The sequence below is a fragment of the Chaetura pelagica genome, unplaced genomic scaffold (genome assembly GCF_000747805.2).
Source record: "Chaetura pelagica isolate M959 unplaced genomic scaffold, ChaPel_1.0 scaffold386, whole genome shotgun sequence".
In the NCBI taxonomy this organism is placed as follows: Eukaryota; Metazoa; Chordata; class Aves; order Apodiformes; family Apodidae; genus Chaetura; species Chaetura pelagica.
Window position 1 is genome coordinate 2,421,684 of NW_009953703.1, and position 23,930 is coordinate 2,445,613.

Genomic DNA, 23,930 nt, shown 5'->3' on the forward strand with positions numbered 1-23,930 from the left:
CTGTTGTGGGCAATCCTTGATTTGACTGACTGGGAATTATAACAGGCTGTTGATATGTCTGCTGGGGCACTGCTTGGGAACCTTGAGGCACCGAAACCTAAAATTGAGAACACATGAAGATATCCCTCTGCAGACAGTGCCTCTTGACCATTGCCTAGTTAATATAAGACTTTTAAAAAGAAACAGAAAGATCTTCTCACTTAAATTGTGGGTTCATGTTTGTTGTTTCGTGTGGGTGCTTGTACTATTACTACTGGTCATCATCACTTAAACACACAGAAGAGTGATTGGAAAGATATGAATAAATTACCTACCTGATAAGATGGCACTGAAGGATACGGAACAATCACACCTTGAATTTGATTCCCAACATTGTTGTGTTGGCCACTGACTAGATTTTGATTCTGAGACTGCTGGACTCCAACTAAACCCTGGTAGTTTTGCTGCTGGTTAGGCAAAACCTGGTAACCTGAAATTATAAATTTAAATCTTATTTTGAAATAATGAACACATTTTATACACAGTTGCCTATGTGAAAAAATATGTGTAGTGTATTCCCATGGCTTTTAAAATCCATCAACTTCGTAAGAGTTGAACTTACCATGCATTTAAAAAGAAACCAACATTAAAATTAACAGTTTTATTCCTTTGGATCCAGCATGAAATACTATACACACTATTTGCAATGGTGCTCTCACATGCTTGCAGTATTTATTTACAATCTAGGTGATTTACATGCATTAACACCTTGATTTGATGGGTAAAAGCTGAAAGCATTTGAACAAAGCATGCTAGATAGTATCAAAACCAATTAATTGCCCATTGTTATGAACAAGGCCATTCTAAGTTCTTTAGTTTAGAAATTCTATTTATGCTAAATGCTACTAGGAAGTATCTCAGGTGCCCTAGGGATAAAAGCATCTTGACTATGATTGAAAACTGAATCACACTTACAGAAAATTTGTGTAAATCATGTGTGCAAATCTTTTCTAAAAGGGCAATTTCTACTGAAATCTGTAATGCTAAGAACAAATGGGAACTGAGAAAAATCTTCCAGCTAAAAAAACTATGTACTTATGCAAGGGAAGACATTTTATATTCAAAGATATCTTGAGAAAAACAGAGAAAGATTTTCATATTCACCCTTCTACAGTGCCTCTAAAACACTTTATTATTGCTTTAAGTGGTATTGTCTGTTCTGTCAAAGATGAACTAAAATACCCCAAAACTGGAGCATTTATTAGGTCCAACATTAATTCCAGCTCTTTTTTTCATTTGTTCGGTTGTTTTTTAAAAACATATAGTAGGTAACTGCTACCACAATCAACACACATGCACAACACAAGTAAAGTTCTTTTTGTCATGTTCTGTTATACAGGTATATGCTACTTACCACACCAGCAAAAAACCCCTAACTATCAGTGTTTCTGAGACAAAGCCAGTTATCACTCCACAATAACAAAACTGGGCTTGTCAACATGCACTGACAGCAAGAAGAGTCTGCATTTTACTTGGACACACATTTGCATTCTACTGACCTTGACATTCCCCATGCTGCCTACCTTGGTATGGAACTATAACAAAGCAAATACAGCTACAAAACTCACTTTTTTTTTTAAACTGTGTTTAAAAATTGTGTTATTCTGAAAATAATTAGTTAACACAAAACACCTTTTAAAAACAAACCCCGCCAATGTTCATAGATTACCTACATACAGGATATAAGGAACATGGTGAATTAAATCTTAGCTGTCTCTATAGAAATAGCAACAATGAAGACTAAAAAATACAATATAATCAAATATTGCTTCAGAAAATTAAAGGGAAGAAGCTTCAGTTAGTTAAAGTGAAGAGAGTTATTAATTAGAAACACTACAGGTATTTCATAGTAGTATACAAAACTTCAGAACAATGCATTCTTGAATCAGAATTAGTAATGAAGAGTTTTCGATAACTCAAGTTCGAACTGTGCACAAAAATCCATTTCATATCTGTAATCAGCAAAGTGCTTAAATGTGATTTGTTACAAAATGACATATGGCATGTAAAAAGCAGCAGAATGAGAAGTTTCAGCATAGGACGGATACAATCAATACACCGGCAATCTAAATCCCTAATTTCCCAGAAATCGCAATGTGGCTGTACTTTTCAGCTTTTTCTGGCACTTCTAGAGGCAGACGTAATCCATTTTGCAAGCAGAGAGAACTGGAACAACATAAATTGACTGCCAAGAAGGTTCCCCACGGTGCTACAAAGAATGCTCTATTTTTAGCCTCACAATTTCACCTCTGCATAGAGAGTGGTCTGACAGAAATGCAGCACTCAGCAGAAAACCCACACCTGCCATAGCAGAGTCTCATTAGCCAGAAACACTCTGAAACAGTAGATAAAAAAGCATGTTTCTTAATATTTACATAATTAGAAAGAAATCACTGTTAATGTACAGAAATACATTTTCTGAGTAACACATTACAACTGAGAAACAGCCTTTATTCAAGAACAGAAAGGAAGTACCATCACTTGGTTAACAAGCTATGAATATAGCTTGATTACAAGTACTACAACTATTACTACAAGTGTATTAGTTTGATCACTGGTGAAGCAGAAGCTAGATGAACATCAGCTGTTGTTCCTACAGTCACTGTAGTTAAGATTTTTAACCAACCTTTTGTTAGGCCTCATGGTAACTGGGCCCTCATTATCATGTCAATGGGAAACACCTTGTTCTTAAATAGTTTTCTTCTCCCAACATCTTTTGGACAACCAAAGTGTTCCTATCAAAAGTGAAGGCCCCCAATTATTTCACATGAAACTCCTTTAAAAAGGAAGCCAAGAAGCAGCTGAAAAAGAGACCGGTTCACTGTGAGAAATGTAGACCTCTCAGACAGTGTTACGGCCCCGAATCCAACAGCTCATCAATACAGTCAGGCCATTCCATAACATTAAACCGAAAGTGGCTTCTGTTGCCAAGTTTTCGGAAGCAGTCATCTTTTATCTAAATTTGTGTTTGGAAAGTTATTTCATAGTTAGTAACCACTATAAAATAAAGCCCATAACTTTTATGTCATACAGGACTTGTTAATTCTTTTTTTTTTTGACCAGACATGCTGCTAATCTTCGCCAAGTAACATGCTGCCTTTTGTCTCAAAAACAGCCATCACTAATAAGCATCAACAGTTCTGGATGCAGCTTTGTGTCAACACTGACATTCAAGGCTTAAGATACATCTAAAAGAGAGAGAATTTCAAAATACACCACCTCACAAGCAGTTAACAGAACAGAAAACGTAACATGGAACCTTCCATTTCTAGAATACTGATTCAAATTTCCATATAAAGCAGTAAATGAGAGCTAGCCATGGCTAGGTACCAATTTCCAGATTTTGAGTTAAACACTAATTATACAGTTGCTAGTGAAAGACATCCCTCTACCATTAGTGCTACAATGTATCAAGAACTAAACAGAACTGAATGGACTATTGGCTGGAGCACTCCTTCACTACTTAAATATGATCTCTTGATGTCCAGGTTACAGGTACAAGGTACATTAACAAAATAGTAAAGAAGCTGTCTGCACAGCTTTGTTATCTTATTTCTCCCAGGACACAGAGGGAGATTTTAGCTGCTGATGCTTTTCACTTTGTCCACATTACAGGCAGTGAAATTCAGTTGAAATGTAAAGAGCTAAAAACAAAGAAACTTACTTACCATATAGCAACATTCCTCTCCTTGCATCTTGGTGCTGCTGCACCATCACCCCATGCTTTCAAATTCAGCTTGTTTTGTTTAGCTAGGTATATATACTGGCACTCTTCCATTTGGATTTTGTGTGCTATTCACATTGGGAGTCCCCTTAAATGGAGAAGCAATCCCAGTTGAGCCTCAGACTTTTTTTGCTATTAAGTAGTCTGGGTATTAAAACTTCCGAGGAAGAAAAGCAGGTTGTGTAATACAGTTGGATAACACATTTTTAACACTAGTGGATAAAGCAAGTTGCTAAAATGAGTATTTTGTTTTCCTCTGAAAAAAATGTCAATATACTTTCACTTCTGAAGAGTGAAAGGTGGTGATCTATTTTGCAGTAGGCAGGTAACTAACAGCATTTTTAAATTATCTGACAACCCTACCACAAGTGGGCACCACATCTTGATTCTGCAATGGAACAATCCCAGGTAAATTTGTGAACTGAACCCTGAATAACAACTTCAAGTGTTGCTGCTGGAGCAATTCCTAGAAGGACTGCAGAAGAGAGCCAATTCTCTTACAGACTACTTCACAAAATAGCTAAAAAGAACTCCTCTTGATATTTGTAAAAGCTGATATTTTTTCCTATTTCTGTAGAGCAAAACATAGGTGGGGGCAGGGGGAGGAATAAAAAAAAAAGATCAAACCTTCTTCCTGAAGGAAACTCAAAAGGATACTAAGCCTAACGAACTTAACTAAGATATGGTATAAAAGCCTGTTTTTTAAAGTTTTCTGCCTCCAAACATCACAGGTTACTTCTGAAAATTTTGACTAAGGTACTACTTAGAAGTAAATTTGTTCCAGGAATCCAAATCTTACTGAAGAATTCATAATAATACTTTTAAGTACAGATTATCAAAGTGATGGTAGCTCCAGCTACAATTTGTAAGGAATAAAAAAGACAACAGGAATGAAAGGAGGCAGAAATACAGCTTGTTAGCATTCACACAGAGGTAACTCAGAAACAGTAGAGAAGTTTTTAGTAAAAACAGGAGCAGAACACTGATTCTAACCACATAAATCTCATTATATATTCAACACCCAGATACCTTTTAATCATAGGAAAGAAAGACAAAACAGTACCACCAGTGTCATCTGCATAGCAGTCTTTTCATGTCACTACATCTCAGATTAGTATCTTTTGTTTAGAACTTTCAGTTACAGTACATCTCTGCAATGTTTACATCATTTATAGGTACTAATTCATCTTACTTTGCAAGTTGCTAAACAGCAAATAAGCTACAAGTTTTTAAATTACTCACTTCTAAATAAAAAAAATCCTGTAAGTAAAAATTACAGAGTGAGCCACTCATAGTAATGGCTTAGATCTTCATGACAATTGACTCAAATTCTTTCACCTTAACTAAGTTACACTTTGGATCCCATATCCCCTATGTCACTTGAAATTATACAGCAAAATAAGTTTCAAAAACAAACCCAGGAGAAAACACATGGAGGTGTTCTAATGAAATGCTGAAAAGGTTGAACAAACCTGTCTGCTGCCCAGGCTGTGCCAAAGGTTGGTTTTGCTGCGTGTTGTAATGGACAGAAACAGGTCGGTACTGTGGACTGGAGTGCGGGTACTGACTGGGGCTACAGTAACAAGCTGGCATCTGAAAACAAACAACTGAAAAGATTCACTACCAGCAAGTTTGTAGAAGGCAGACATCTAAATGCTTAGAGAACCACATGGTAAAAGATAACTTATTACAAGGATGCAACTAATATTAAATGGTTTAGCAATTAAAAAAAAACTTATACTACATAAATTTCCTCTTTAACAACTGATTTCTTCTACTTTGACTGTAGAAGTAATTAATTCTCAATTTCTACAAATAAACATTTGAGACACTAGAACAGTATGAGGAATATGAGTTTTACCAGCTACAGGTAAATATAAAAACTTGTGTGATTACTGCACCTGAAGTAAATGGAAGTAATTAATTCCAAAGCATGTAAGCCAGAAAAAAATAACCAACCCTAAAAAAATGCAATTTATTAACTACTTAAAGCAGCAATTTAACAGGGAGGTCCACAGCATAAAAAAAGCTAATAAACAGAACAGCACGATCAGTTTTTAAATACAACTTTTGGGAGGATGAAAACAGAGCCATTGTACCTGTGGCACAGGTTGCTGCATATATCCCTGCTGCTGGAGTACTTGCTGGTTGCCAGGATGGCTAGATGGTGAGTAGCCTGGGGCAGAAACTGGTTGGCCAGAGGGTGGTGGAGGTGCAGCAGCTGTGATGATATAACCAGGCTGCTGTGGGGGCTGAAGGACTACAGTGGACTGGAACATAGCAGCGTGAGGTTCAGTGGGGTCAGCAGGGGGCTGGCGGGCAAGACTCATATGGCTAAATTGTGATCCTAGGTTGTCTTGCTGTAATAGTTAAAAAAGGAAAAATCACATTCACAAATGCACATTCAAGGAAAAAAAAATAGACAAATATCTCAGTAAGTTTCAGATATGCATTTCTCAAATTACTGTGTATTAGCAACATCAGCCAAAGAACAATAGGAAAGAACAAGATGGAGCACAGTAGTAAATTATCTTCAAAGCCGACAGCAGGAGAGAGCGTTCAGAGACCACTCATTTCACTGCAAACATTCCAGTTTTGGATTAAGTCTGCCTCTACCTGTTTACAGTAAAAGATTTAAACTATCAAAAATAAACTCTGAATTTGTGCCACTAACATTTTCTGATTGGACTTCAAAGCCTGAATGAAAACATCTACCCCAGTTAAAAGAACAGAAGGCATTAGTATTGCTAAAGTAATTTTTTAAGAGCTTAGATTAATGAGGCTCTAGTGCTGTACTGTAATTCCGTTAACTTGGTATTATACTACATGTATGTATGTTACTTGATACCAAGCTAAAAACATTAATGGCTGCAAAACATTTATTCTAGTGGTTACTTACTGTCTATTTTTATTAACATCTGAAACTCTGATACTGGTTGCCCTGAGCACTGCAGGATTCCTAAGAAATCTGAAGCTCCTATTACTTCTTACTTTTTTTTTTTCCCCACAAGCAATTCAGCATCAAATTGTCAACATCTTGGAAATTAGAAGTGATCACTAGTACCGTATCTTTTTGCTAAACAGGAAGATTTGGTTTACTTTTCAAAAGTGGACTCTCCAAACATGGAGGAATGTTAAAAAGATTTGAAGACCATCTTAGATCATCCTGAAGAAGACAGAATTAATGAAGAAAAAGTGCAATCTGTCTTTTATCAATTAGATGATGTGTTCACGTTTTTTTATGACATTTTGTATTTCCCAGGCTTAAAGGTGTTCTTAATACCACTGGAAATACAAATTGATTAATATGAACTTTATTTAATATACCTTTACATCTTAAAAAGCCCTATTTTCATTAGATGAACAATCTAACTTCACCTTTGGCCTCTCCTTCTGTAAAGTTGCCTATTAAAGCAGATAGAATGCTTTTCTACACATTTAACATTATGTTTTTCATAATACCTAGTTTAGAGAGGAGATACTGATGTTTAGTTATGAGTTAATATTACCACTAAAAAAGTCCAAGGAATACACATTTTTTTCTGTTACACTCCCAATGTGAGTCAATGCTGATTGGGTCAGTTTGTCCTACAATGATATGTACAGTACAAGCATGATTAACAACTGAAACAGGGTATTACCAGTGAACAGATAAAGCAAACTTTCTTGGTACCAACTACAGATGTCATGCATTTAGTTTTCACTGTGTTACCTAAGTTACCATCAACAGGAATAAACTTTTGCAACTGCTAGCACACTTAGTATTTCAACCCATTTCCTGAAGGTGAAATGCTTTGAAATTATTATGAATCTGGAAAGTTTTATTCTCTGCTTTAACAACCACGTGCCTAACAGTGACTGTGAATTCCAGCAGACACCCAAGCTAGCAGCTACTAACAGCAGTTCAGTCACATGCTAAACTCACATAGGAAGCTCACATTGGTTAATTAACCATTCTTATTTCATTATGAAGGAGGTAAGTTGTACTGATCACAGTTCACATGTATTCAAACGCTCTAAAGTAACAGAAGACAGAACATTGCTAACAACAAAACACCCTCCATAAAGTGCAATTCCTTTTAGAATTGTACACCTTAAGTACAGGTAACAATTACAATATAGTTTTAATTATATGCAGGCTACTGAATTCAGCTAAAACTGTATCTATTATTATTAGAAGACACTTATGATTCATGTTGAAAACAGTAACCAAATAATTCTGAAAACACTAAAATAGCTACTGTGTAGCACTGTGGTGGGTTGGCCCTGGCTCATAGGTGCCCACCCAAGCTGCTCTGTAACTTTCTTATCCTTAACAATGCAGCAGGAGAAAACAAGATGAGGAGCTCTTGAAAAGTAGGGGGAGATGGCTCATCAATTAACAACACAAGCAAAACAGACCTGACTTGGGGAAGATTAGTTTATTTCTGATTAATAAAATAGCAGGATGAGAAATAAAAAGCAAAACTAGCTTCCCTCAGGCCCCTCACTTCTTCTGAGGCTAAACTTGACTCACCCCTCCCCCAGGTGTCACAGGAGGATGGGGAATTGGGGTTGTGATTGGCTCATAACACTTCATCTCTGCTGCTCCTTCCTCCTCACACTCTTCCCTGCCCCAGCATAGGGTCCCATCCACAGAATATAGTCTTTCCTAGAATCACAGAATGGTTTGGGTTGGAAGGGACTTTAAAGATCATGTAACTCCAACCACCCTGCTGTGGACAGGGACAACTCCCACTGGACCAGACTGCTCAAAGCTTAATCTAACCTGGCAGCAAACACTTCCAGGGATGGGTAATCTACAACTTCCTTGGGCAACCTGTGCCAGTTTCATGAACTTCTTTAACCCAAGTCCTTCCCACAGACTACCGTTCTTCACAAACTGCTTCAGCATGGGTCCTGCTAATTTCTCAGACTGATGACTCAGCATTGGGTAGCACAGGGTTAGTCTTGAAGCCACCTGAAATTGGCTTTGTCTGACTCAGGGACAACTCCTAGTCTCTTGTCACAGAAGCCACCCCTGCAGCCTCCCCTGCTACCAAAGCCTTGCCACATAAATCCAATGTAAACATGGACTCATTGGATTATGAAAGCAGCACGGGGAGTTGGCATGCCTCTATTTTTGACAAGGTCTCTAGCTTGGATTCTGCCTTAGATAACTCTTCTCCTTTAACTAGGTTTCAGTTCCAGTTTGTATGAGCTTTTTTTTTTTTAATTTGTTTTGGTTTTTACACACTAAAGACTAAGAAATGTAATTTACAGCTTCTGTTTATTAAACAGGGGATGCTAGCGAAGTGTTAAGGAGTTCTGGAAAAGAGACTAGAAAAAGGTAACCTTAAAAAGCCAGAATAAGCTGATCCCTCAAAATATATTAGAGGGTTCAGCAAGAGGAGCAGACAGAAAGAAACAACAAGAAAGAATGGAATGAGGTTAATCCAGAGACATCAAAAGATTCTGAGTGGCTAACAAAACAATTAGCATTGAAAAGCTTTCAAATGGTACTGACTGGCTAACAAAACAATTAACATTGAAAAGCTTTTCCTTTGCAAAAGGAAATAATATATATCTAAATATAGATATAGCCATAATTGTACACATTTTTGCTGAACTTGAAATAAACATGTTAAAAACTCAGGAACTCTTTTTCCCCACTCAGGTAATATTTTACTGTGATTGAGAAGCTAGCCAGTCATTACACTGCTATCACACACTGCTTACAAATAACCAAAGGTCAGCATCCACTAAAGATTAACCCACACAGAGAGGAGATGAACAGAAGATATAATACCACAGAATATTGCTGTGTGGAGGAGACTGGCAGGAGCGGGGGTGGATAAGAGACTGCAGAGTACTGAACAGGCTGGGAAGAAGGCTGCAGAGGCCGCATAGGCTGAAGAAATAACAGGTTTATAAACATGGTTAACATCAGAGTAAGAGAAGCGAAAACAAAGTCTTTTGTAATAGAAAAAAAGCAACTATGCTCCATTACCAGAAAGGGGGTGGACACTTCTTTTTAAGCTCAAGACTGCATAGAATTAAAACTATTTTCAATACCTCAGTCTCACAGCAGAAATACATAATATTAGCTGTAAGTCAGCAAACTGCTTCTATTTAACATTGACTGTTTCTTTTAGAGATTTTTTTTTTAAATAATAAAATAAAAACTACCATGTGCTCTAAATACAAGTTGTTTCAAAGCATTACATTTCAAACACATTACTTTCACTTATTCAACAATAGTAATTTTTTTTTTTCTAAATTGTGGTTATTTAAACATCAGAGAGGTATTGTTGTTAATATTTTTGGGCAGGTTCAACTCCAGTATCCACTGAGAAGGCAATCATATAAGTAGTAAAGAATTTAAGAACACTGCAAATAACAACATGAGATAGGGAAAAAAAGTACAACTGAGCCTTTTCCATAACAGACCATTTCTACTGTGGCATACTCAGGTATCATGAACAGAAGATTTAACCAGGGAAAATTAACAAGATAAAGGTTTAGATGAAGTTCTATAAATAACTTTTTGATAAAATTGGAGAATTTGATTATAATACAGGAGAACATGGTAGCTTGGTGCCTGAAATATCTTATGTGAAAAGAGGTAGAACCCTCCCTTCCCCTGACCATACATGCTCTTAGCTTTTATCTTCTTCTTCAAGGGCTGAGGTAATCTTTAATCTGACCTATTTTATTAAATTCCTCTTGTACAAGACAAGGATAAAATACTTCAGTGTGCAGTTTTATGAGTAAGACAAAGTACTACTAAAGAGGCATTCATACTCTACAGTCCTAAGCTACCTCTTTTGTGCCACAAGTACTGCTTGTGCAGTACAGCCCAAGAATTCACTTGACTGAAAAATAACCTTAAGACAAGGAGACAAACATTTCAGCCAGATGAACTCTTTCCAGATTGCTGACTATATTACTGTTAATGCCAGGGGTAACCACACAGTGTCACTAGGGATGAAGGCAGAGCCTCCTCTCTCTATCTAGGCTTGGTACGTTCTTGATATGGAATGTTTTCACACTAAAGTAACTTCTATATATTTAATAAAAGGCTGCCTACCATGTTCAGTCATTAGCAGAACGGATAGCTCTGAGGACTGGGAGGGGTGGGAAGTCCAGTTAACCCCACCTGTAGCTATCACTTCTTAATCTATGCTTCAGCAGAACAAACCTGACGATCCCTTGTTATGAGACAGCAAGGACAGGATCAGTCATCAACACAAGCATCATGTATTTGACCTGTGCACCTGTGAGAGGATGTGATTAGCTGCTGTCTGCTGCTGAGGGTGGGCAGGAAGAGGTGGCTGTTGCGGAGGTCCAGGCACTTGGGTCCTAACAGGTTGCTGAGGCATAGGAGGATTGTACACAACTGGAGTGCCATCGGGGTTAAGGAATGGCTGACCTGCAAAGGTGAAAGAACAAACACAACCACATGACCACCAGCTACTTCATCTAAATTTTGAGAAAACAAAGACAAAAGTATTTACAATAGGCCAAACAAATAAATAATATTTGAAAATACATTGTCATACTGTTTTATATGAAAGATTTATGCCAAATCCCCATGACATTTATAATAGCAATGATTTAAAAAGCCTCATTTGACAAACTATGTGCAGTTAAAAATCAAAACATTTAAGGTAAACAAAGATACCCCAGTCTTCACTTAGTGAACAGAAATATTTTTTCATATCCTGCTTGTCTTATTTTGAATTAAGTGGATTGAAAAGGGAGGGCTAATAAAGGAAAACGCTATGAAAAAAACACTATTTCAAGGACCTTTAAAAAGATAATTAGTCTCCTTTAATCGGTCTGAACACCAGTGAGAACACAGAAGAGCCTAAAAGCAAGTATTTTAAGATATATATCTGTAAAGCAGCAGCTGCAATGGTACTGCCATAACCACTAATGAGATTACTCTTAAAGGAGTCTCTTCCCCTATTCGTAGATTAATTAGCTTTTAGCTTTCAAAATAAATAATGTAGTGTAAATTTCCTATTTAGTACTTTGCAACTTCAATATTACAGTAGTGAACTAATTAAAAAAATCAACTACTTAAAGGAAAATTATGAACAGTGATCTATTTTGATGCTTGGGTTGGGAAAAAAGCAAATAAGAGAAGCAGATTAGCTAGCAAGGACTTATGTCTAGCTGCTTAATGACAAGTGGCTTGCATTGCCTTGTTTTGATGCTTAAGATCCAAATTCTGATGTAAATTTTTCTCTCCTCTGATTTAAATGTTTTTTTTTGCCTAGGAATCTTTCCAGAAAGGTATGAACTGCAACTAAAACCTTTGCACCCTGGCCAGGGTCCTGTCAAAGTAGACTAAAGCTCCTTCAGACTTCATTGCATCATATTTAAGTGCAACTGGCTAACATAAAAGTGTAAAAGTTACTGGAGAGAGGACTAAGGCATTTAATGCAAGATAGAGACAGGGTGCATTAAGAGACTTGGAAAAATAAGCTACATGCTATGCAGCTGGACTGCAGGTGATCAAGCTATATTCAGATTAGTTTAACAGATTTCTCTTTAATGGTTAAGAATTAGGAAAGTTCACATAAATATGGAGTAATTTCTACCACTTTCTGGTAATCACAGGAGCTTAACTTGTGTCCTGTAGTAGCTGAATAAGAATTGTCTTTTCCCAATTACCTTCTTCAAATACTAAGAAGGGCTCTGTTGACCTAGGGTCACAAGATGATCTGTCAGAAAGGCTGAGAAACTATTCTGTGGTTTATAAACTCTGTCATTTGGAATAACAAACCCAGATGAACAATTACAGAATATGATGATTTGAGTACATAGAAAGTCTAAAGTTTATCTGAACTTGGATACTGCATGTTCTGGAAGTGTACTTTATTTTCTATTAGATACTAAAATAATTTTATTTTATGAAAGATGATTAATGACTGGTGTAAATGCATTAAAAATGGATAAAATGTAGGAAGAATCACAGTTTGAAAATCGAGCTAATTTTCAGGAATGTCAGGTAATCTATAAGTCTGCTGCCTTTTCTGAGGGGGGTGCAAGTACAAGATGCTTTCAGGTGAAAAATTTTCACAATCACATTTATTTCTCTGCCCTTCCCTGTTGATGTGTCAATTTCCCATCAATGTAACAAGGAAAATGACCAACACTACAGAAGGAAGAAAGTGAATTTAAGTCACATGCAAAAAGTCACAGGAAAAAACCCAAACTTTAAAGTGAAATAATAATCTTTTGAAAATCATTATATTTTAATGTGTTACATAAAAGATAAATTAATATTTTCAGAATTTCTAAACTTCTAAAGTTTGCTCAGTGAAGGCTAACTAGTTATTTAATCCAGAGAAGCAGTTATACATCTCCTTACATCTGTTATGAAGTGTTAATTTCCTACTATTTACTAAAAATATCAGTTTTGGCCAATTACACCAATTTCTATTTAATCCTGTATTAACCTGAAAAGCAAATTAGAAGTAGCATGTAATCTCATGCCAGTTTCTTCCACTTGCATGGAGTCAGTGTCATGAGCACAGAGACACAAGAATATATTGCGACAAAAAAAATGAAGGATGATAAATTCTTTCAAGTCAATATGAACACTTCTTCAGGCTCCCACCCCTCACTGAATCTGTTTATAGTACCACTAGGAAAGACCTCTCCCAAAAAAAGCAGAAAGTTAATTTAAGTTACTCTACGTTCTGGATAATAAATCATAGGATTTTCATATTCTGTGCAAGTCACGCATTAAAATCTTACATGCAAGTTAAAACTCTACTAGATAAAATCAAGTTCACTTATTCCTTTGATCCTAGAGTCATGCTCTCTTTCTAAATTAAGTGCACTGAACAAACACAACCACAGAAAAAAAAAAAAAGGCAATACTGACATTCAGTCTTATGTAAACAGTCGTGCATTTTTCTCCAAGTTCTCAATTGTAATAAAAACATCCAGAAGCGTGTACCAACCTGTTTGAGGGTTGATCAGCACACTGCCAGGCGGTATGCCTGCCGCTTCCAAGGGAAGCAAAAAGAAGCTAGTGCTAGTAGGTGCCACTTGCCCACTTATGCCACCATCAAAGGAAAGAGAGTTACTAGTGCTGACGGTTGGATAGACGGCAGATGTGCCATGAGAAGGCTGGCTTAGAGCTGGCACTGGAAGAGGCTGCTGGGTGTGAGAAAGAGAACCCGTGGATGACCCTACACTACTAGAAGACTCTGAACCTAGGAAAGGAGTAATGAGAAATTGTTTTTACCTAGAGACAGAAACATCATGCTCACTTAAAATACATAATTGTAAACACTTACCCTTAAAGCTCAGCATTAAGTACATTATTAAACAGCGGCCCTTTCAATGAACTCCCCCCCTTATCTCCCCTGGAATACCATTACAAGATTCCTTCTGTGAACCAAGGGTCAATTCAGCACTGCTTTGCAATGTAAAGTGAGGCTTTCATATCCAGCTCTGATTTTCTGGGTAGAACATACATGCCTGGGCGTATGCACATGTTAATGTTCAGTTCATCTGCAACTCATTTAAGTGCTTGGTCACTTATTCCAAAACAATGCAGGGACACATATGGACGGGATACATGGAAACCATGCACACACAGCCTACAGCTGCTGTACAGGTGGGCCATAGTGTGGCATGGATGCAGGGAGCATCCCAGCTAAACTCATATGCTCTGGAGACAGCCTGTGTGCAGCAATGACCATTTTCATTTTACTACCAGATGTCAGAGATCTCTCCTGACTCACCTGCTAGACAAATGGCTGAATGCTAAAAATGCACGACCTATTTTTTTCCTCCTCTGAACAATTTCCAGACTGAAATCAAGAATACAGCTGGAAAAAATGACAGTAATACAGTAGCCTTAGCCTACAACTCAAAGTTCTAAAAGAGTATGAAATAGCTGATTGACAGCAATAATCATTTTACAGATATGAATGACTATAAACATTGCAAGGCAGTGGAGAACCAGACCCTGAGCTTTCTGAAAGCCAATGCATGCAGCTAAAAGCAATATTCCAAAAGTCCAATATTGATAGAGGTCTGCAGAACCACGCTGTTCCTACATTTGTTTGTCATGCTTTTTAAGACTTTGCTATGATACTTGCAGTACTTGGAAATAGCATATAGTTGTTTAAATTTAAGAATACTTCATTAGCAGCCTCTATACAATCTAGAAGAGAAAGCAAAGCTCAAAAAGGGCTATGACAAACTGATGTACCGTTTGAAGTTACTTTGCAGTCCTTCATAGGAATTTTTAATTGCAGCCTTTTCACCTGTGTTTATGATAAAGGTGGTACAGCTGGAAGCACTTGCTGATGCTGACTATTAACCTTTTTTCTATTGCTAGACGAAGTGGAATACAAAGCAATTACTTATAAACTGGGCAAAACAACATATCCCAGCTCTGTGTAACAGTCTTCACCTGACTAGAGTTACTTTGATTAGATTTGTTTACAAGTGTATCCACTTCTAGATTATGTAGAGAAATTACACTGAAGCCATTATAATTAAAGCCAATTACATCCTTGATCAAAACAAACAGAACCAATCTCGATACACACAAAATCACCACAACCTGTAACTGCAGCAAAGCAACAACCATCAAGACAGGCATTCTAAACATTCAATGTCAGCTCTCAGAATGCCAAAATAAAGTCTCCCAACAAAATTTTAAGAATCCATTTATGTTCTTGCAATTTATAAAACAGTTCTAAGAATGTGTTTTATGTATGTAAACTGTTGTCAAGTTGTAGTTTCTTTTCAAGCTGTGCCAAACAGTATTACCAGTGTTAAATTAAATAATATGATGGCCTAATTTTACAGCATGTACCTTGGCATGTTTGGTTTTTTTGATACAATGGACAAACAGAATTTGTAACTAGTTCACTGCATCAAGATATAGAAGTGTGGTGATACACCCATAAAATAGTGGTAGTTTAAGGGATCACCAAAAAATTTCAACACATCCTCATGAGAAACAAGTTTTATAAATAACATTAAAGCCAAGCTTAATACAGGCAAGTAGTTACATTTTACTTTTTAAGTTCTACTTGAAATTTTGAAGTAGTGCATCCATGCCCACCCATATATCACATGCCTCACAGTTCTCCAATCAACATTATCTATTGGATCAAATTACGCTGGCATTTGGAACAAAAATATTTACTAAATTGCATTTGTGAGCATAGGAGATTTATATCCATATTTTCCAAGATTTGGTTTTGATATTAATTACAAGTTAACACTCCTTTGAAACCCAGACTCTTATGAGTATTTTCCCCAGCATTTCTGAAACAGTACTTTGTTCCATTGATCTGATTTTCTGCATTCTAAAAGTTAAGTAAGCTTTTTAGCAATATTAGTTTAAATTTAACAGTGGCACTATAAATATAACAATTTATAGACTTGAACACTTTTTTCCCAGCTAGTAGGACAGCAGTGCCCAATGCAGCTTTGCACACTGAAACTCAAGTTAAACTCTGCATTTTAAAATTCTGAATTAAGTACTTATGTTAATGTTTTCAAATCCTTTGTATGAAAGGAAATGCATTTAGCTTAAAGCCATCTATAATGCACTTTTAAAGTCTACTTCCAAAGTCAAGAGGCTTCATTTAATTTGAGTTCTAGCCTGTCAAGGCAGTTGCACACTGGAGGGCAAGGTCTGCAGTCACTGTGCAGCACCCAGAGGCAGCTGCATGCAGGGAGCACCTCTGCATATGTACACAGCACACACCAAGTGTCAACCCATCAGGTACTTCACTCCTATGTAACCATGTACTTATACAGATTTTTATTATACCTGTCTTAGACAGCCTGCCTGTGCTTTTGCTGCTTCCAGAGCTATCTCCTCTTGTCAGAACTGATATCCCACTGAAGCTGCTGGCTTTGGTTACAGCTGGCTTCAGGTTGCGGAGGGAGCTGTCGGAGTCAGTGCTGCTCCAGGGACGGGGCTCACAATACTTCACCTCATTCTCAGTACTGCTCTGATGGCTGTTGGCAGATCTCCCTGATGCTTCCTTATTGATTCTGTAAGTTATAAACTCAACTTTTAGCACAAGCATCAATTGCAAAATGAGAAAAGAAGAAAAAGGTGAAATTCATGCAGGAATACTTTGGGATTTTAATTTTTTTTTTTAAAGAAAGTATCAAATACCTAAGTATCTGTCGTCTTTGTTGTGTACTATTAGTTTCTTCCTCCTGGATTCTGTTGATATTTTAATAAGATAGCTTAATATTTATCAAAAAAATAGAAAAATTAAACAGAATGAAACTACAAATTTTCTTACCTTTTATCAGTGAAATAATTCTCTTGAGGACACAGGGACTGAGGGGCAGAAAAGTGTAGAAATTAATATAAATGGCATGTAGAAGCCCTGCTACAGCACAGTAACAAAATGTGTTGCAATTTGGAGTCTTTTGTATTATATATGGATTTTTACAGCAACCTTTTTATATTAAGTGGCATGAAAACCTCTTTGGTGGATAATTTTGATGTTATGTGATAAAAAAGGACAACATAAAAAGGCCCATCTGCAAGAAATAGAAGTTAGCATTAGAATAGTTGTAGTGCTGACCATTTCATTTATAGCAGTGTTTCTGAAGTTACAGTTCTTCCAGCTGATGTGTGACTTCCCAAGTCTGTTACCACCACCTGAGTTGCCTTGTCTTCTGCTTGAATGCGTGAAGTAGATGACAATACTGACTACTGCAATAATTGCCTTGAATTCTTTGGGTACAAGTACATACATGCTAAAGAGCAGACAGAATATATAATCAAAAGAGCTATTATTAACTTCAATTATTATTCACTTCAATCCTTGGCTGTGACTTTCAACATTTGGTACAAAGCTTCTAAGGGTACAACACAAGGTAAGTGAGTATGCAAAAGGAAAAGGTAATTTTATATCCAAAACTCATTCTGTGTGTTCATAACTAAGATGAACAAAAAAAGTGCCTCTTGGAAAATATTTGGACATAGCAAATTAGCCTCTTAGAGGTCATCACTCTTTCTTCAGAACAAGAATCTGGTTTTGGATGTGTAAAAGCTACATATAGATATCTGAAAAAGGAGGTTATTTGAAGTAACACATTTTTGAAGACGTGTTCTGTTTCGCTCAATATAATTACATATAATCACTACTTGTGACTGAGTTGAAATTTACAGTATTGCTCTCCTTGATCAGTCCAGTCAAGAGAGACTAGACTTCTAGGTTTCTGACTGAAATTTCATATAGGTGAATCCAAATAATTTTATTGTCACTAGTAGTAAGATGTGTTTGATACAGACATAAGTGAGAAAAAGACGTTTTGTTTGGGGTTTTTTGTTTGTTCATTAAATAATCACTGCTCTGAGTAACAGCTGCAATGATTACAGTGCCAAAGCTCTGTAAGTTATATTTCCATAAGGGGCAAAATAATGCATTGAAATAGGTAATGCTGGATAATGCACCAAAATAATTCTAGAAGGGTGCTTGAGTATCATACAGTAGTGATTGGAGAAAACAGAACGTGTATTGGGAACTTCATTATCATCTAAAACTCACTCAGAACACACGAAGGACTCCTGACTCCTCAGCCCCCTTCAGATACTTATTTCCAAGAAACTTTCTGTATCTTTTAAGAAAAGTATGAAGTGTGAAGTATTGATACAAAGCACTATAAGATTTTCTTTGATACATACATCTTGTGCAAATATTCTCTCTCTAGCTCTCTGATATTCCTCTTCACGTTCTTCTATGGATTTACTTCTTCTGTCATCTTTTAATCGCATTCTCATCTAAATTAAGTGATACAGCGTCAATTTCTAGAGGAAAATAGTATAAAAACACAGTCAAATAGAGCAAGTGGGAGGAAATAGCCCAGATGCATTTACCTGGTTGTCATCTTTGTCTAAACTAGAGTTATCTCTTTTAAGGATGTACCGCTTCTGGAAGTCGTCACTCTTCTCATCCTTTATGTGTTCACAAAACTTTTGGTCAGGTCTGTGAAAAGTTGTTAGAAAGAAAAGATTGATGGCTTTGTAAACATATACTAAGCACAGTGGAACAAACTGAAATATACTAGAGATTAATGTTTGATATACTTAATATTCTAACTGTAGTGATAGATTTTGGTTGTCCAGGCAATGGAAAAGGTACCAAAACCATAAGATGATGCATGCCCCTGACAAGTCCTGTTCCTGAGACTAAGCAAACCTGCTTTTAAAATCTCTTCCTCCTTCAAAGTTTTTGCTTCAATTTCCAATTAAGCTGGCAAGCAAACCATATGCCCTTGGGCAATCAGAAGTGCTCTTCAATCCAAACTGGTGCCATGCAATGGATATTGGGCATGCATGGAAGTGAAGAGAGGTGCTTTCTGCTAGAGCTGTAATACCTCAGAACTCATTTCAAGGGAAACAGAAGATAAGAAGATAGAGAAGAAAGCATTGGAACTTACAAAATTCTAAAACAAACTTGAGTAGAAATAAGCAAGAGAAGAACAATACAATGCAGGCAAGCAAGAGCTTCATAAGATCACAGTGAGAGGATGAAGCAAGAGTTTATATATATTGTTTTGATATTTTACCTGCTTTCTAAAAGAAAGTGAATTATCTGCAAACTCTTGTCATTAATAATAGATATTAAGTACCTAGACAATAAAACTACTACTATTGTAAGAGAAGTTCTCAAACAATCAGGGAATATTTGCCTAATAAAGGATAAAACATATGTATACTCCTCTATTTCTGTTTCTTTATTCATTAGCCAGGACACCGGTATAAAGTCAGATGATCTTTTCTAGAGAACAGCCAAGCCTAACTATCAGTTACTGGATGCCCAAACATAATTAGCAGGCATTTCAGAGAACCTTTAGACTGTCTTACCTCTTTCTTTTAAAGGTCCCTGAATTTACTGCCCTGCAATCACCAACTTCCCACTCCACTGAGACGTCCCAGTATGCACTGGGTTGTTGATGTCAGTAACATCACTGATCGGTGATGGAGCCAGGAATCTGCCTATGAGGAAAAGGTAAGTTTGGTTTTATTCAACATGGAGCAGATCTCCAAGGTTTTCTTTCTAAATTCTTATTTTATATCCAAAGCGATTTAAAATAAGAATACTGAAAACATTAAGAATCTTAATGTCTGCAGGTTAGATGAAATGCCTGCTAATTAGTAACTACACCTATCGGGGGCTTCCAGAGGCTATGAGCTATTTAAATACAGTCTAGGAAAAAAACCAAAACATAAAAATTGAGAAATATTCTTTTAATAGTTCTTATTCCACACCTGACGTGCCAGATTGAAGCTTCAGTCCAGAGTTACTGGTAGATGCAAAGGCAACAGATTTGAAATGTATGACTTTACAAGTCAATTTAGATAGAGAATGTATGCCAAAGCAATACCACATGCACAAATATGTAAGTTATTTAACACATGTTTAGGCTCAATGTATTTTTCTAGAAACATTTGAGGAGGAAACTTTATTTCAGTGAGATGTCAGTGTGGTACGTTATTTCAGCTCTACTGACTAAAATTAGGACAGATACATTTTTTTTTCCTCTCAAAGCCATGGAGAGGGTACATAGAGATTGGGATTAGTTTACAGCTCCTACTTTCTCCTATTTTCATGTTCAAATCATAGAATACTGAAACACACCCCAACAAAAATGGTGTCAGGCAAATATGCTTTAAATTAAAACTAGCAACCAGGCAGTATAAATACACCAACACAAGTCCTTTGTCTGTCTGAGAGAGAATGAGGAGACAGAGCAAGTGCAGAGGACAGAGAGAACAGCTGAGTCCTTTGAATGAAAACTGCAACTACACAGGGGTCAGGAGCTGCCGTGGCCCCAGTGCTACTGCTCCTGTAAGATGGTTTTGCCAAGTGGTTTCCCAGTGAAGCAGCATGCCATGACTCATCACCCAGGCTGACACTTCCACTGATCAGATGCCCATCTGCCCTGTTGCATTTATGGTCTAAGGTCATGTGAGATCTATAGGCCACATTATTCCAATAGAATACTTCCATGTCTGAATTTTCCCAGTAGATTTTTACAGTACAAAAGCCAAGTTGTGCAAGTCTTGTCCCTCTCCATTCACCAAATCAGAAATCACCCTGTTCTAAGTTAAGGGCTGATTCTGCTTTCCAAAATAAACAAAGAATGCACTTTGTACACTTCACTGGTGTAAATCTTTAAACAGATAAATAGTTGCTATAAAGTTTAGTCTCTAACAAGCAGGTGCTACAAGAGTACAAATTCTAGAGAGAGACTCTAGTGTAAGAGTCTCTTTAGGGACACGCCTGCACAACGACAGAACTCATTATTTGCTTATTAAACATTACAAGCTTTAAAACCATTTTGATGTCCTAAAACCTCAGTTCACATAACACAAATTACAGTGGTGCTTCAGACAGTCTGTGCAACAAAACCTCATCCTAAATAACTAACATACAGTGTTAGTTGAGTAAGAGAGGGGACCAAACACAACAATAAAACAACCAAAACCAGGTGGTGTTACACCTCAGACAGTGACAAAGGAAAAGTTGACACTATTGATGCTTACCTGGGATTGTTTTTTAATGTATTTACTAAAAATTCATGGAGATCTATACCAGTGGAATCCGTGTATTCTTGGCTGGAATCTAAGCATGGGGTGTGGGGGGAAGAGAGCAAAATTAATACTAAATATTAATATTATACTTTAACAATTACTGCTGAGCATGTTATTTACAGATAAATATTCTATGTAAACTATCGGTCAAATTATTCCCAAAATTAAACAGTTCCAGTTTCCAGGGAAAAGGCTCACAAATAAAGAAAACTCCAAAAACAACCCCAACAAACAAAACCCAACCCAACAGCACCTCCCCCATTCCCTTAATTCAAGCCTAATAGAGAGTCAAAACCTTCAGTTACACTGACATGTTATTAACATATTGATGCACATGTTGAAACAGTATATCCCCTAGAGTCACCTGGTTTCTCAACATGCCACCCTGCAGACCTATATACACTTCTGTGGACCAGCAGCTGATCTACAGAATTTCTGGATGTTGCCTGAAGAAAGACTGTCATTCAGAGTGCAATGGTTTGAGCTTCACAAATGTTATTTTGTAATACTAAAAAATCCTTGTTTGACTTCATTTTCACAACAACGTTTGCAAGTCTTCAAAAAGAAGTCTCACAACCTTCTGTCTCCTTTCTGGTTTGAGTGAAAAAGTATTCAAAGCTACATTTTGTTCTCTAAAATCTGTCACTGAAATAAATTTAGCACCAAATCTTCTCTTAGATGAGCACCTTCAAGAGTTTCAAGCCTCAGAAGCAAAAAGTAGAGGTGTTTTAATTGTATTTTTGAAACTCGATTTCTTCGAAAGGACTACTTATGTGTCAACTTAGTCTCAAGTCAGGCACAGCTCAAACTTATGCCTAGATTCTAGCTGTTCCAGGTCTTTGTGTGGTCAGTACAGAGAGCAGCCATTGCAAATTAGCTCCTATTAGCCAGGAGGGAACTACTGCACAAAGAAGGGCAAGATTCAGTGCAGACAGACACTACTGAGGCTTTTCCACAAGAAACAGCAGTGCCAGCAGAGCAGCCTCTTGCCATAGTGTGAAACTGGGTGCCCAGTCTTCAAAAATGAGACCTACATTTTTCCTGGAGAGAAATCTAAATGCACCTGAGGACAGGGACTCTCTAGTTCCCTAAGGAAAAATGACAGTGGGATTCTCTATCTGCAGAGCTCATAACGCTATAAATTGTGCCCTTATATTATTGGGAGACTATAAATGAAGCCAAGGAAGTCTGAGCATCCATGGTTTGGGATTACTTTTGAATCTGATGACGGGAAAGGGAAAAAAAAAAGTATGCCTGTTAGAACAAGTATAATATTGAATAATTATTTACTGTAATTATCTTAATTTGCAAGTGAGAAATAATTGTTATAATTACTAAAACTGATGCTTAAGTTCCATCATTTTCTATTTTGGCACATGCTAAATTGGGAAGTAATTAACCTCCAGAGGAGGTACTAGATGAATTTAAAACAGCTTCCTCTACCTTATGCATTTTGTCACTTTTCTCTGAACTCCTCATCATTACTTAAAAAGTTGAATGGTTTGTTTGTGTGTAGGGGGTGTGTTTTGGTTTTTTTGTTAATTTGTTTGTTCTGGTTTGGGTTTTTTTTTGTTTTGTGGGATTTTTTGCATGGGGCAGGGGGGAAGGTGGCTAGGTTGGGTTTGGTTTTCGTTTTTTTAATTTTAGAAGGTGTACATGTACTTTAACAGCTGGGCAAGTTAACTCTGAAAGAACACCATAGTTTTTTTAAGGTATGATTTCAAAGACTAAGATTTATAAAGACAGTTAAAGTGCTCCATCCCGGTGCTTTTTATTTTCTAAGTCCCTAGGTGCCAGCTGGGACAAGATGCACTCAAATGCCACATGAAGGCCTTACGGAATTGAAGGACACAAGATAGACAAGTTCTACCTTTCTCAAAAAGAATTCTAGCTTTAAAGATATTTCCTACCCAATGGTTGACCTAAGATGTTTAGATAAACATTCCAGATCCTTTAATAAATGCAGGAGTTGTACCATGATTTGCCAGTTTAAGTATATGAAATCTTCTACCTTGAGGAGGCACTAGGAAACATGGACAGACATGCTTACATCTTTAATTTTGCAGTTCTATTCCAGATTAAAAACCCAAATATTTTCAGCGGATAGAGTAGATCCTCAATGCAGAATCCAAGAGTCAAAACACAATACCCGTCATTTTTACTTGTATAGTTCTACCCTTGCTTTACAACGTCATAAAAAATTCTAGATATTATCAAATGTAAAATAAACAAACAAGACCATGGACATCTATTGAATAAAGATCAGAAAGGTACAAAGGTAGTTGTCATTCTCACTGAAGTTTCACAAAAACCTGTAACCAAGTTTAGGAATAGGATAAATTCTACTGACTAGGAAAGTCAGTATTCCAGAGAACCCTTGGACACAACTGAGGCAACACAGCTGCTCCTGTGCTGATCTGCACAGCTAGACAGGCAAGCAGGAGAAAGCATTTGCTGGAGTATGAAGCCTGGAAGGCACTGTATCACCTGGGACCAGTGCATTCTCCAGCTCAGAGACGTCTGATCTACTTGCTTAATTTGCTAACAAAAAAGTAATATTTATGCAATGAT

General features: G+C 36.9%; 1 protein-coding gene across 1 annotated transcript in view; it reads right to left on the minus strand.

The window, feature by feature from the left end:
* The window catches only part of R3HDM1 (R3H domain containing 1), a 49,579-nt gene that overhangs the window by 11,277 nt on the left and 14,372 nt on the right, over nt 1-23,930 (minus strand). The window contains exons 6-17 of the mRNA XM_010000393.1: nt 21,312-21,390; nt 18,639-18,747; nt 18,447-18,542; nt 17,053-17,090; nt 16,920-16,970; nt 16,566-16,792; nt 13,723-13,977; nt 11,020-11,174; nt 5,863-6,123; nt 5,236-5,356; nt 315-469; nt 7-97 (exon numbers count right to left, since the gene is read on the minus strand). Coding sequence (XP_009998695.1) covers nt 7-97; nt 315-469; nt 5,236-5,356; nt 5,863-6,123; nt 11,020-11,174; nt 13,723-13,977; nt 16,566-16,792; nt 16,920-16,970; nt 17,053-17,090; nt 18,447-18,542; nt 18,639-18,747; nt 21,312-21,390 — 1,638 coding nt within the window. The remainder of the gene's footprint in view (nt 1-6; nt 98-314; nt 470-5,235; nt 5,357-5,862; nt 6,124-11,019; nt 11,175-13,722; nt 13,978-16,565; nt 16,793-16,919; nt 16,971-17,052; nt 17,091-18,446; nt 18,543-18,638; nt 18,748-21,311; nt 21,391-23,930) is intronic.